The sequence below is a fragment of the Gadus macrocephalus genome, chromosome 19 (genome assembly GCF_031168955.1).
Source record: "Gadus macrocephalus chromosome 19, ASM3116895v1".
Lineage (NCBI taxonomy): Eukaryota > Metazoa > Chordata > Actinopteri > Gadiformes > Gadidae > Gadus > Gadus macrocephalus.
In genome coordinates, this window is record NC_082400.1 from 15,197,249 (window position 1) to 15,213,096 (window position 15,848).

At 37.0% G+C, this 15,848-nt stretch overlaps 1 protein-coding gene and 1 long non-coding RNA gene across 2 annotated transcripts in view; both read right to left on the reverse strand.

The window, feature by feature from the left end:
• The window catches only part of LOC132447594 (peroxisomal succinyl-coenzyme A thioesterase-like), a 12,589-nt gene extending 12,207 nt beyond the window's left edge, over positions 1-382 (reverse strand). The window contains exon 1 of the mRNA XM_060038444.1: positions 176-382. Within this exon, the coding sequence (XP_059894427.1) occupies positions 176-365 (190 nt within the window). The 5' untranslated portion in view covers positions 366-382. The remainder of the gene's footprint in view (positions 1-175) is intronic.
• LOC132447595 (uncharacterized) overlaps positions 1-15,848 on the reverse strand; it is a 33,100-nt gene that overhangs the window by 12,207 nt on the left and 5,045 nt on the right. The gene's annotated exons all lie outside the window — the stretch shown is intronic.

Consider the following 15,848-nt stretch of genomic DNA (forward strand, 5'->3'; position numbering starts at 1 on the left):
AGTAGACCATGGGACTAACCTACCGTGCGTTCACCGTCCCTGCACAGGTCGCTGCAGTAGAGCAAAGTGGAACCTATATCATTCACTGTCCCGTTGTGGTCGTTCAGTAGAGTAAAGTGGAACCTACCTTTCACCGTCCCGCTGTGGTCGTTCAGTAGAGTAAAGTGGAACCTACCTTTCACCGTCCCGCTGTGGTCGCTGCAGTAATGCCCGAAGGCTTCCCAGTGGTCCTGGTCCTCGGAGCGGTGGAGACAGTGCAGAGTCACTGGGCATGCAGGGGGGAGATTCTCCACTTCCACTCTGAACTTTTCGTCCACGAGTCCCCGTGAGGGATGAACAGACAACATAGCAATAGTCCCTGCCATGAAGTTATTTTCCGAGAGATAACGAGTCCACTGGGAAGTTACAAAAGTCGAGATAGAGAAGGACAAGATAGGCTGCAAAACGGTAGGCCTATATAGTGCTGCCGATGTTAGAAGTAGAAGGGCAGTAACCACGAGTAAGACTGTGGGCCAATGATAAATAAATGTCCTTCGTTTGATCACAGACAGTCCCTGCTTTCAGAGTTCAAATAGGCCTACATCAATACATTTCAACATGTGCAATGGCCAATGTTGCAATAACAAATTCCAAGTAGGCCTAAAGATCACTATAATATAAGGTAAACAAATTAATTTAGAATTAGTTTCAAACATGTTAAATGCCCAACATAACTTTTACTCAGCTGACTCTTCGTTGATAGGGCCTATCTTTTTTTTTGGGATATATTGGGCTCTGTTTAAACGTGGGAATATAATATGAATGCATATGGCATATTAACAGTCATGCTTAATTATGCTAAAAAGGATGAAATTGTATTACAATTCAGATTTAGCAACACTGATTCTAAAGTTTGACAGTCATTACTTTAAAGATGCTTTTTTTTCAGAACGCATGTATTATTATTATTATTAATAATAATAATAATAATAATAATATTATTACAAATATTTCGGGGGAATAGTAGGCCTACCAGAAATATTAAGTTCTGTTAAATACTTCCTTGCCTCTTTAATGTTATAATGTTGAATCATGGCGTGTGTGTACAAAGTCCAAGTAGAAGTGTAACCTGGAGCGTAGCCATCATTTCAGAAGGGAGGGGTACAAATTGTTCAGAGGTCTATCTTGTGATTTATCATCCTCTCACATTCAGTTGCACCTCTCCTTAGTGGCTAAAGAACCACCTAACCACAAACAGCACAGCGCCAGGGGGCCGACTTTCGTTCTTTAAAATGATATACTATCAAAATCTAAAGTCAAAATCTATAATCTAAAGCTGCCAAACTCGGGTTGAGTTGACACAGAATGACCCTCGAGCGTCTCTACAGGGTAAGAAGCCAGATAATTAAGTGCCAAATTTAACAACACAACACTGAACACGAAAAGATCAATGGAATGGAAGTGACAAGGTAACAGGGTAATGAGCCCCATAATTTAATTTAATGGCAAGAAATGAGAAGTAAACAATAAACATATCGACATGAAGATGTAGCTATTTTACATTTGCTGTCGTCAACTATGACACTACAGATGTGCAAAAGTAATAAAGACAAAGACAAATGGTATGACCTATACCTGCTGCCTTCAAAACACGAATAATGCAGTAGTCAAATAATATATAAATAAATAATAAACAAATAGTCTCTTTGAAATTAAATATTAACTACATCTTTAAACATCCATGTCAGTATTTCCCTTTTGAACTAAGGGAATCAAAGGCTACAGGCTCTCCTGATTAACTATATTACAAAATAATATTTTCAGTTATAGATTTATTTTAGACCTAAGTAGTAAATAAAGTAATGGTTAGATTAAATATAAAGTAACAAAGTTTCTTTGTTAATTATCCTCTACAGTTAAATAACTGTGGTGTTAATATTTGTGGCCCTTCTTTTGGCCTTGGGTGACGTCTGGCCACATTTGCTATTAATGTATTTAAACGTTATCAGTTTACAATCTACAGTCAACATTGGTGTTCCCCTACTACAGTTCTGAAAAAAACATTGACTAAAAGGACAAAAACTCTGTTCTGAAGTAGTCAACTGAGGAGGGAGGTAAATGGGCAGCAGCCTTGCCAGCCAGGCGTCTGGGAGGGTTTCGGACCCGAGGCATTTCAATTGGAGACAGGTTGAGTTTTTCACACATTTGTAATGCTGAAGACTTTGAAATTTATCAGGCATTCTTTTTTCAGCTATGCTCTCTTGGACGCAAGTGACAGCAGCAGCAAACATACCATCAACTGTCTGTGTACAACTCTGAAGAGACTTATTGATGCCTCAACAAGTCTCTCTCCAATTCCTCTGTAACCTTCAAGGCAAGCAGAAGACCAAGAACTACATTGCCCTTTTGCAATCTTTCAAGCAAGCCATTTGCCCTGCTGGCTGAATCGGACTTGCCAGTTGCCATTTCCTCTAAAGCAAGCAAAACAGGCTGATACTGGTTAAGTAGTGAACGAATGGCACCTGATTGAACGAACACACACACTATTCACACCTATACAGGCATTAGGTCATTGTTTATTTCATAAACTGCAGTAGGCTACCTAATCTAAAAACGGTAGGCATTAGGCCTATAACAAAAACAGAACCATAGTTTGAGAATCAGAGAGGGGCTCGTACCGAAGAATGATCCTTCCAGGCCTCCCCTTGTTATCAAAAGTGCTTTATAATTATATTTGATTTGATTAGAATTTTACAGACACATAGGCCTACTATGGATGTGGGGAAGTTTCGTACGGTCCATCAACGTTAGCTCTTTTCCCATAAGAAGCAACAAATAGTGTTCGATTACGTTGACGTAGCTTTGAGCATTTCCTAAAAGAGGCTATCGTGTAAAATGCTGTTTAGAAACGACCGACAACACTTGTACATTCACGTTTATTCAGGGACGCGGGAAGTCAGTCCGAAGGGGGGGTCCTGAGAGAGAGTCTATATAATGACGTCATAATAAACTGTTATTCACAAACGTTAGCAAGTAAACAATGTGGAAATTAGAGTCAACTCGGCTGATACTGTGCTGGATTTCACACACTAACAACATGCCGACAAGCTGTTGCGGTCCGGGATTATACACAGCGTTATAACAAGGAATCAGGAGGTTATTTCTAAAGGTTTACAAAGGAAAGTGACAATAAAAGAAAGCCTTCATTTTCATCGAGAGTTAGGAGTTGTCTGATATGAGGAAAGTGACGGATTCTCCGTCAAGTGAACCGTCCGTCTTTGCTCTTTTTTTTCAACCAGTTTACGTGCGGGATTCCAGAATCAAAACGATAACATTCAAAGTGTCTATTAATATGGCAGCAACATTTTACACCAGTTTTAGAATGTTCACTACAACAGATGTTGAACAACAACATGCTGAGGTAAAATCAGCATAGTACCATATGCAGCTATGGACAGTTCTGCGTTCTGCGTCATAGCCTACGTCAGCCTACACAGACAATGTTCTAAATAAAATGAAATGATAATATGATAAATATCATAGAAAGGGTGGATGTCAATAATTTAATGAAAGATCAACACTGTCTTTTTTATTGGTCGTCATGAAAAAAACATAAGGGGCAACAGTGTTGTTTTTTATTGGTCGTCATGAAAAAAACATAAGGGGCAACACTGTTGTTTTTTATTGGTCGTCATGAAAAAAACATGACGACCATTTATCATTTGTCGATATTTACCAAATAAAACATAGGGGGTAACACTGTTGTTTTTCTTTGGTCGTCAAGAAAAAAACCACAAGGGGTAAAACTGTCGTTTTAATCAAATTAAACATGAGGGGTAACACTGTCGTTTTTATCAAATAAAACATATGGGGTAACACTGTCTTTTTTTATTGGTCGTCATGAAAAAAACTTAAGGGGTAACACTGTCGTTTTTTAATGGTCGTCATGAAAAAAAACATAAGGGGTAACACTGCTGTTTTTTATTGGTCGTCATGAAAAAAACCACAAGGGGTATCACTGTCGTTTTTTATTGGTCGGCATGAAGAAAAACATAAGGGGTAACACTGTTGTTTTTTATTGGTCTTCATGAAAAAAACATAAGGGGTAACACTGTTGTTTTTTATTGGTCGTCATGAAAAAAAACATAAGGGGTAACACCGTTGTTTTTTATCGGTCTTCATGAAAAAAACATAAGGGGCAACACGGTTGTTTTTTATTGGTCGTCATGAAAAAAAACATAAGGGGTAACACTGTTGTTTTTTATTGGTCGTCATGAAAAAAAACATAAGGGGTAACACTGTTGTTTTTTATTGGTCGTCATGAAAAAAAACATAAGGGGTAACACTGTCGTTTTTTATTGGTCGTCATGAAAAAAAACATAAGGGGTAACACTGTCGTTTTTTATTGGTCGTCATGAAAAAAAACATAAGGGGTAACACTGTTGTTTTTTATTGGTCGTCATGAAAAAAAACAGAAGGGAAATAATAGAAATACACACATACATTTTAATGTCATGTATATCCTCTTTATTGATGATTGATTATTGTTTATTTTCATCGCCTCAGTGGTGCAGTGGAGTGCACTCTGCCTAACCCACTGGAGACCGTGGCTCAATTTCTGTGTTAAACACAATATTTTTAATTTTAAACGTAATGCTATCATATCAATTGCACTGTCATATATAACCACAGACTTATTTAAATTATAAATCTCAGTGGGAAGTGGAGAGAGCTGTGAGCTAACCCCCTGGAGACAGGGGTTCAAGTCTGGTTGATGTCATCTGTTGGAAGACTCTTATCTCTATTTCATGCGAATTATAAAGTGAAGTATAACCATTGTGTTGTTTTAGTTCAGTGTCTTGATGGTGCATTGTTAAGTTCGGAGGTTAACACTCCAAACAGCTTAGGTTCGGATCCCTGCAATAATGTCGACAGAGGTACCACTGTTATTTTTTATTGGTCAACATGGAAAAAACATGAGGGCTAAGTCTGTCTTTTTTTATCGGCCATCATGAAATAAACATAAGGGGTAACACTGTCGATATTTATCAAATAAAACAGGGGGTTACATTGTTGTTTTTCTTTGGTCGTCATGAAAAAAACCACAAGGGGTAACACTTTCGTTTTTTATTGGTCGTCATGAAAAAAACCACAAGGGGTAACACTGTCGTTTATTATTGGTCGTCATGAAAAAAAATTACTGTCGTATTTAATGGTCGTCATGAAAAAAAACATAAGGGGCAACACTGTCGTTTTTTATTGGTCGTCATGAAAAAAAACATAAGGGGTAACACTGTTGTTTTTTATTGGTCGTCATGAAAAAAAACATAAGGGGTAACACTGTCTTTTTTATTGGTCGTCATGAAAAAAAACATAAGGGTTAACACTGTTGTTTTTTATTGGTCGTCATGAAAAAAAACATAAGGGGTAACACTGTTGTTTTTTATTGGTCGTCATGAAAAAAAACATAAGGGGTAACACTGTCTTTTTTATTGGTCGTCAAGAAAAAAACATAGGGGATAACACTGTCGTTTTTTATTGGTCGTCATGAAAAAAAACATAAGGGGTAGCAATGTCGTTTTTTATTGGTCGTCATGAAAAAAAACATAAGGGGTAACACTGTCGATATTTATCAAATAAAACATAGGGGGTTACACTGTTGTTTTTCTTTGGTCGTCATGAAAAAAAACATAAGGGGTAACACTGTTGTTTTTCTCTGGTCGTCATGAAAAAAACCACGAGGGGTAACATTTTCGATTTTTATTGGTCGTCATGAAAAAAAACACAAGGGGTAACACTGTTGTTTTTTATTGGTCGTCATGAAAAAAAACTAGAGCTGTCAGTTAAACGCGTTATTAACGGCGTTAACGCAAACCAAATTTAACGGCGTTAAAAAAATTATCGCGCGATTAACGCAATTATTTCATTACAAAAATATTATATATACATTTTTTTTTTTTTTCTTCGGCTCAAAACAAAGAAGCAGTAGCCTGACTGCTATGTTCAAATGACATTTGTTCACAGCAGTCGTTTAATTGCACTATAGGCTATTTTTTTGTATCATCCTGTTTTGATCAGTATATGCCAATGTTGTTATCAATAGAAAATCATTTGCACAAGGCAAGCCGATACACTTCACCATGTTGATAAGAGAATTAAAATGAGAAGAATTATGGGACAAAAAAATCCAGGGATATTTAGCATAGAAAAAGAATTTGCGATTAATCGCGATTCATCGTGAGTTAACTATGACATTAATGCGATTAATCACGATTAAATATTTTAATCGCTTGACAGCTCTAAAAAAAACACAAGGGGTAACACTGTTGTTTTTTATTGGTCGTCATGAAAAAAAACATAAGGGGTAACACTGTTGTTTTTTATTGGTCGTCATGAAAAAAAACATAAGGGGTAACACTGTCTTTTTTATTGGTCGTCATGAAAAAAAACATAAGGGTTAACACTGTTGTTTTTTATTGGTCGTCATGAAAAAAACATGAGGGGTAACACTGTTGTTTTTTATTGGTCGTCATGAAAAAAAACATAGGGGATAAACACTGTCGTTTTTTATTGGTCGTCATGAAAAAAAACATAAGGGGTAACACTGTCGTTTTTTATTGGTCGTCATGAAAAAAAACATAAGGGGTTACACTGTTGTTTTTTATTGGTCGTCATGAAAAAAAACATAAGGGGTAACACTGTCGTTATTTATTGGTCCTCATGAAAAAAAATATAAGGGGTAACACTGTCGTTTTTTATTGGTCCTCATGAAAAAAAACATAAGGGGTAACACTGTTGTTTTTTATTGGTCGTCATGAAAAAAAACATAGGGGGTAACACTGTCTTTTTTATTGGTCGTCATGAAAAAAAACATAAGGGGTAACACTGTTGTTTTTTATTGGTCATCAAGAAAAAAACATAAGGGGTAACACTGTCGTCTTTTATTGGTCGTCATGAAAAAAAACATAAGGGGTAACACTGTCGTTTTTTATTGGTCGTCATGAAAAAAAACATAGGGGATAACACTGTCGTTTTTTATTGGTCGTCATGAAAAAAAACATAAGGGGTAACACTGTCGTTTTTTATTTGTCGTCATGAAAAAAACCATAAGGGGTAACACTGTCGTTTTTTATTGGTCGTCATGAAAAAAAACATAAGGGGTAACACTGTTGTTTTTTATTGGTCGTCATGAAAAAAACATAAGGGGTAACACTGTTGTTTTTATACGGTGTCTTGATGGTGCATTGATAAGTTCGGAGGTTAGCACTCTAAACAGCTCAGGTTCGGATCCCTGCAATTACGTCGAATGTGTAGCACTGTTGTTTTTTATTGGTCAACATGGAAAAAAACATGAGGGGTAAGTCTGTCTTTTTTTATCGGCCATCATGAAATAAACATAAGGGGTAACACTGTCGATATTTATCAAATAAAACAGGGGGTTACACTGTTGTTTTTCTCTGGTCGTCATGAAAAAAACCACCAGGGGTAACACTTTCGTTTATTATTGGTCGCCATGAAAAAAAACACAAGGGGTAACACTGTTGTTTTTTATTGGTCGTCATGAAAAAAAACATAAGGGGTAACACTGTCGTTTTTTATTGGTCGTCATGAAAATGTTAGGGGGTACGGAACGTGGAGACCCAAGCGCAGACACAGGCAGAGACGAGGTAAAGGGAACGGGGTTTATTGGAATGTAGAAGCGTCAGACAGGCGGGGAGTCAGGAACCAGAAGCAGCGTCAGAACAGGCGGGGAGTCGGGAACCAGAAGGTGCGTCAGAACAGGCGGGGGATCAGGAACCAGGAGGAGCGTCGGAACAGGCGGGGAATCAGGAACCAGAAGGAGAGTCCGACAGGCAGGGGTTCGATAACGAGCAAGCAGGACGAAGGCAGGCGGGTAGTCAGGCAGGCAGGAGTTCGGTAATGGGCAAGCAGGGCGATGGCAGGCGGGTAGTCAGGCAAGCAGGAGTTCGGCGACCGGAGAGTACTGAGAAAGGAAGGAGAGTGTTACCACGGGGACAGACTGTAGGAAAGCTCGAGAATACTAGTTGGACCGATACTGACTGTGCAGGAGTAACGACGAACTGGCGCCGACTGGCAGGAGATCTCCGACTGAAGAAGGAACTGGTGATGAGCTGACAGCACACAGGTGTGGAAGGAGAAGAACCACCGGCGCCAAGTGGCCACTAGGTGGAGGTAGTGGACCGCGTAGCAGGACGCTGCGTGACAGAAAAAAACATAAGGGATAACACTGTCGTTTTTATCGGTCGTCATGAAAAAAAACATAAGGGGTAACACTGTCGTTTTTTATTGGTCGTCATGAAAAAAAACATACGGGGTAACACTGTCTTTTTTATTGGTCGTCATGAAAAAAAACATAAGGGTTAACACTTGTTTTTTATTGGTCGTCATGAAAAAAAACATAAGGGGTAACACTGTCGTTTTTTATTGGTCGTCATGAAAAAAAACATAAGGGGTAACACTGTCGTTTTTTATTGGTCGTCATGAAAAAAAACATAAGGGGTAACACTGTCGTTTTTTATTGGTCGTCATGAAAAAAAACATAAGGGGTTACACTGTTGTTTTTTATTGGTCGTCATGAAAAAAAACATAAGGGGTAACACTGTCGTTTTTTATTGCTCCTCATGAAAAAAAACATGAGGGGTAACACTGTCGTTTTTTATTGGTCCTCATGAAAAAAAACATAAGGGGTAACACTGTTGTTTATTATTGGTCGTCATGAAAAAAAACATAGGGGGTAACACTGTCTTTTTTATTGGTCGTCATGAAAAAAAACATAAGGGGTAACACTGTTGTTTTTTATTGGTCGTCATGAAAAAAAACATAAGGGGTAACACTGTTGTTTTTTATTGGTCATCAAGAAAAAAACATAAGGGGTAACACTGTCGTCTTTTATTGGTCGTCATGAAAAAAAACATAAGGGGTAACACTGTCGTTTTTTATTGGTCGTCATGAAAAAAAACATAAGGGGTAACACTGTTGTTTTTTATTGGTCATCAAGAAAAAAACATAAGGGATAACACTGTCGTTTTTTATTGGTCGTCATGAAAAAAACATAAGGGGTAACACTGTTGTTTTTTATTGGTCATCAAGAAAAAAAACATAAGGGATAACACCGTCGTTTTTATCGGTCGTCATGAAAAAAAACATAAGGGGTAACACTGTCGTTTTTTATTTGTCGTCATGAAAAAAACCATAAGGGGTAACACTGTCGTTTTTTATTGGTCGTCATGAAAAAAAACATAAGGGGTAACACTGTAGTTTTTTATTGCTCCTCATGAAAAAAAACATAAGGGGTAACACTGTCGTTTTTTATTGGTCCTCATGAAAAAAAACATAAGGGGTAACACTGTTGTTTTTTATTGGTCGTCATGAAAAAAAACATAGGGGGTAACACTGTCTTTTTTATTGGTCGTCATGAAAAAAAACATAAGGGGTAACACTGTTGTTTTTTATTGGTCGTCATGAAAAAAAACATAAGGGGTAACACTGTTGTTTTTTATTGGTCATCAAGAAAAAAACATAAGGGGTAACACTGTCGTCTTTTATTGGTCGTCATGAAAAAAAACATAAGGGGTAACACTGTCGTTTTTTATTGGTCGTCATGAAAAAAAACATAAGGGGTAACACTGTTGTTTTTTATTGGTCATCAAGAAAAAAACATAAGGGATAACACTGTCGTTTTTTATTGGTCGTCATGAAAAAAACATAAGGGGTAACACTGTTGTTTTTTATTGGTCATCAAGAAAAAAAACATAAGGGATAACACCGTCGTTTTTATCGGTCGTCATGAAAAAAAACATAAGGGGTAACACTGTCGTTTTTTATTTGTCGTCATGAAAAAAACCATAAGGGGTAACACTGTCGTTTTTTATTGGTCGTCATGAAAAAAAACATAAGGGGTAACACTGTAGTTTTTTATTGCTCCTCATGAAAAAAAACATAAGGGGTAACACTGTCGTTTTTTATTGGTCCTCATGAAAAAAAACATAAGGGGTAACACTGTTGTTTTTTATTGGTCGTCATGAAAAAAAACATAGGGGGTAACACTGTCTTTTTTATTGGTCGTCATGAAAAAAAACATAAGGGGTAACACTGTTGTTTTTTATTGGTCGTCATGAAAAAAAACATAAGGGGTAACACTGTTGTTTTTTATTGGTCATCAAGAAAAAAACATAAGGGGTAACACTGTCGTCTTTTATTGGTCGTCATGAAAAAAAACATAAGGGGTAACACTGTCGTTTTTTATTGGTCGTCATGAAAAAAAACATAAGGGGTAACACTGTTGTTTTTTATTGGTCATCAAGAAAAAAACATAAGGGATAACACTGTCGTTTTTTATTGGTCGTCATGAAAAAAACATAAGGGGTAACACTGTTGTTTTTTATTGGTCATCAAGAAAAAAAACATAAGGGATAACACCGTCGTTTTTATCGGTCGTCATGAAAAAAAACATAAGGGGTAACACTGTCGTTTTTTATTTGTCGTCATGAAAAAAACCATAAGGGGTAACACTGTCGTTTTTTATTGGTCGTCATGAAAAAAAACATAAGGGGTAACACTGTCGTTTTTTATTGGTCGTCATGAAAAAAAACATAGGGGATAACACTGTCGTTTTTTATTGGTCGTCATGAAAAAAAACATAAGGGGTAACACTGTCGTTTTTTATTTGTCGTCATGAAAAAAACCATAAGGGGTAACTCTGTCGTTTTTTATTGGTCGTCATGAAAAAAAACATAAGGGGTAACACTGTTGTTTTTTATTGGTCGTCATGAAAAAAACATAAGGGGTAACACTGTTGTTTTTATACGGTGTCTTGATGGTGCATTGATAAGTTCGGAGGTTAGCACTCTAAACAGCTCAGGTTCGGATCCCTGCAATTACGTCGAATGTGTAGCACTGTTGTTTTTTATTGGTCAACATGGAAAAAAACATGAGGGGTAAGTCTGTCTTTTTTTATCGGCCATCATGAAATAAACATAAGGGGTAACACTGTCGATATTTATCAAATAAAACAGGGGGTTACACTGTTGTTTTTCTCTGGTCGTCATGAAAAAAACCACCAGGGGTAACACTTTCGTTTATTATTGGTCGCCATGAAAAAAAACACAAGGGGTAACACTGTTGTTTTTTATTGGTCGTCATGAAAAAAAACATAAGGGGTAACACTGTCGTTTTTTATTGGTCGTCATGAAAATGTTAGGGGGTACGGAACGTGGAGACCCAAGCGCAGACACAGGCAGAGACGAGGTAAAGGGAACGGGGTTTATTGGAATGTAGAAGCGTCAGACAGGCGGGGAGTCAGGAACCAGAAGCAGCGTCAGAACAGGCGGGGAGTCGGGAACCAGAAGGTGCGTCAGAACAGGCGGGGGATCAGGAACCAGGAGGAGCGTCGGAACAGGCGGGGAATCAGGAACCAGAAGGAGAGTCCGACAGGCAGGGGTTCGATAACGAGCAAGCAGGACGAAGGCAGGCGGGAAGTCAGGCAGGCAGGAGTTCGGTAATGGGCAAGCAGGGCGATGGCAGGCGGGTAGTCAGGCAAGCAGGAGTTCGGCGACCGGAGAGTACTGAGAAAGGAAGGAGAGTGTTACCACGGGGACAGACTGTAGGAAAGCTCGAGAATACTAGTTGGACCGATACTGACTGTGCAGGAGTAACGACGAACTGGCGCCGACTGGCAGGAGATCTCCGACTGAAGAAGGAACTGGTGATGAGCTGACAGCACACAGGTGTGGAAGGAGAAGAACCACCGGCGCCAAGTGGCCACTAGGTGGAGGTAGTGGACCGCGTAGCAGGACGCTGCGTGACAGAAAAAAACATAAGGGATAACACTGTCGTTTTTATCGGTCGTCATGAAAAAAAACATAAGGGGTAACACTGTCGTTTTTTATTGGTCGTCATGAAAAAAAACATACGGGGTAACACTGTCTTTTTTATTGGTCGTCATGAAAAAAAACATAAGGGTTAACACTGTTGTTTTTTATTGGTCGTCATGAAAAAAAACATAAGGGGTAACACTGTCGTTTTTTATTGGTCGTCATGAAAAAAAACATAAGGGGTAACACTGTCGTTTTTTATTGGTCGTCATGAAAAAAAACATAAGGGGTAACACTGTCGTTTTTTATTGGTCGTCATGAAAAAAAACATAAGGGGTTACACTGTTGTTTTTTATTGGTCGTCATGAAAAAAAACATAAGGGGTAACACTGTCGTTTTTTATTGCTCCTCATGAAAAAAAACATGAGGGGTAACACTGTCGTTTTTTATTGGTCGTCATGAAAAAAAACATAAGGGGTAACACTGTCGTTTTTTATTGGTCGTCATGAAAAAAAACATAAGGGGTAACACTGTTGTTTTTTATTGGTCGTCATGAAAAAAAACATAAGGAGTAACACTGTTGTCTTTATCAAAAAAAACATAAGGGGTAACACTGTCGTTTTTTATTGGTCGTCATGAAAAAAAACATAAGGGGTAACACTGTCGTTTTTTATTGGTCGTCATGAAAAAAAACTTAAGGGGTAACACTGTCGTTTTTTATTGGTCGTCATGAAAAAAAACATAAGGGGTAACACTGTCGTTTTTTATTGGTCATCATGAAAAAAAACATAAGGGGTAACGCTGTTGTTTTTTATTGGTCGTCATGAAAAAAAACATAAGGAGTAACACTGTTGTCTTTATCAAAAAAAACATAAGGGGTAACACTGTCGTTTTTTATTGGTCGTCATGAAAAAAAACATAAGGGGTAACACTGTCTTTTTTATTGGTCGTCATGAAAAAAAACATAAGGGGTAACACTGTTGTTTTTTATTGGTCGTCATGAAAAAAAACTTGTTTTTTATTGGTCGTCATGAAAAAAAACATAAGGGGTAACACTGTCGTTTGTTATTTGTCGTCATGAAAAAAAACATAAGGGGTAACACTGTCGTTTTTTATTGGTCGTCATGAAAAAAAACTTAAGGGGTAACACTGTCGTTTTTTATTGGTCGTCATGAAAAAAAACATAAGGGGCAACACTGTCGTTTTTTATTGGTCGTCATGAAAAAAAACATAAGGGGTAACACTGTTGTTTTTTATTGGTTGTCATGAAAAAAAACATAGGGGGTAACACTGTTGTCTTTATCAAAAAAAACATAAGGGGTAACACTGTCGTTTTTTATTGGTCGTCATGGAAAAAAACATGAGGGGTAACACTGTCTTTTTTATTGGTCGTCATTAAAAAAAACATAAGGGGTAACACTGTTGTTTTTTATTGGTCGTCATGAAAAAAAACATAAGGGGTAACACTGTTGTTTTTTATTGGTCGTCATGAAAAAAAACATTTATTGGTCGTCATGAAAAAAAACATAAGGGGTAACACTGTCGTTTTTTATTGGTCGTCATGAAAAAAAACTTAAGGGGTAACACTGTCGTTTTTTATTGGTCGTCATGAAAAAAAACATAAGGGGTAACACTGTTGTTTTTTATTGGTCGTCATGAAAAAAAACATAAGGAGTAACACTGTTGTCTTTATCAAAAAAAACATAAGGGGTAACACTGTCGTTTTTTATTGGTCGTCATGAAAAAAAACTTAAGGGGTAACACTGTCGTTTTTTATTGGTCGTCATGAAAAAAAACATAAGGGGTAACACTGTCTTTTTTATTGGTCGTCATGAAAAAAAACATAAGGGGTAACACTGTTGTTTTTTATTGGTCGTCATGAAAATTTTTTTTTGTTTTTTATTGGTCGTCATGAAAAAAAACATAAGGAGTAACACTGTTGTCTTTATCAAAAAAAACATAAGGGGTAACACTGTCGTTTTTTATTGGTCGTCATGGAAAAAAACATAAGGGGTAACACTGTCTTTTTTATTGGTCGTCATTAAAAAAAACATAAGGGGTAACACTGTTGTTTTTTATTGGTCGTCATGAAAAAAAACATAAGGGGTAACACTGTTGTTTTTTATTGGTCGTCATGAAAAAAAACATAAGGGGTAACACTGTTGTTTTTTATTGGTCGTCATGAAAAAAAACATAAGGGGTAACACTGTCGTTTTTTATTGGTCGTCATGAAAAAAAACATAAGGGGTAACACTCGTTTTTTATTGGTCGTCATGAAAAAAAACATAAGGGGTAACACTGTTGTTTTTTATTGGTCGTCGTGAAAAAGAACATAAGGGGTAACACTGTTGTCTTTGTCAAATAAAATATAAGGGGTAACACTGTCGTTTATTATTGGTCGTAATGAAAAAAAACGTAAGGGAAATAATAGAAACACACACATACATTTTAATGTCATGTATATCCGCTTTATTGATGATTGATTATTGTTTATTATCATCGCCTCAGTGGTGCAATGGAGTGCACTCTGCCTAACCCACTGGAGACCGTGGCTAAATTTCTGTGGAAAACACAATATCTTTAATTTAAAACGTAATGCTATCATGTCTATTGCACTGTAATATATAACCACAGACATATATAAATTACAAATCTCAGTGGGAAGTGGTGAGAGCTGTGAGCTATCTCCCTGGAGACCGGGGTTCAAGTCCGGATGATGTGCTCTGTTGGAAGACTCTTATCTCTATTTCATGCGTATTATAAAGTCAAGTATAACCATTGTGTTATTTTAGTTCAGTGTCTTGATGGTGCATTGATAAGATCGGAGGTTAACACTCCAAACAGCTCAGGTTTGGATCCCCGCAAAAATGTCGACAGTGGTACCACTGTTGTTTTTTATTGGTCAACATGGAAAAAACATGAGGGGTAAGTCTGTCTTTTTTATCGGCCATAAAGAATAAACATAAGGGGTAACACTGTCGATATTTATCAAATAAAACATAGGGGGTTACACTGTTGTTTTTCTTTGGTCGTCATGAAAAAAACCACAAGGGGTAACACTTTCGTTTTTTATTGGTCGTCATGAAAAAAACCACAAGGGGTAACACTGTTGTTTTTTATTGGTCGTCATGAAAAAAAACATAAGGGGTAACACTGTCTTTTTTATTGGTCGTCATGAAAAAAACCATAAGGGGTAACACTGTTGTTTTTAATTGGTCGTCATGAAAAAAAACATAAGGGGTAACACTGTTGTTTTTCTCTGGTCGTCATGAAAAAAAACACGAGGGGTAACATTTTCGATTTTTATTGGTCGTCATGAAAAAAAACACAAGGGGTAACACTGTTGTTTTTTATTGGTCGTCATGAAAAAAAACTAGAGCTGTCAGTTAAACGCGTTATTAACGGCGTTAACGCAAACCAAATTTAACGGCGTTAAAAAAATTATCGCGCGATTAACGCAATTATTTTATTAAAAAAATAATATATATATATATATTTTTTTTTTTTTTCTTTGGCTCAAAACAAAGAAGCAGTAGCCTGACTGCTATGTTCAAATGACATTTGTTCACAGCAGTCGTTTAATTGCACTATAGGCTATTTTTTTTTATCATCCTGTTTTGATCAGTATATGCCAATGTTGTTATCAATAGAAAATCATTTGCACAAGGCAAGCCGATACACTTCACCATGTTGATAAGAGAATTAAAATGAGAAGAATTATGGGACAAAAAAATCCAGGGATATTTAGCATAGAAAAAGAATTTGCGATTAATCGCGATTCATCGTGAGTTAACTATGACATTAATGCGATTAATCACGATTAAATATTTTAATCGCTTGACAGCTCTAAAAAAAACACAAGGGGTAACACTGTTGTTTTTTATTGGTCGTCATGAAAAAAAACATAAGGGGTAACACTGTTGTTTTTTATTGGTCGTCATGAAAAAAAACATAAGGGGTAACACTGTCTTTTTTATTGGTCGTCATGAAAAAAAACATAAGAGTTAACACTGTTGTTTTTTATTGGTCGTCATG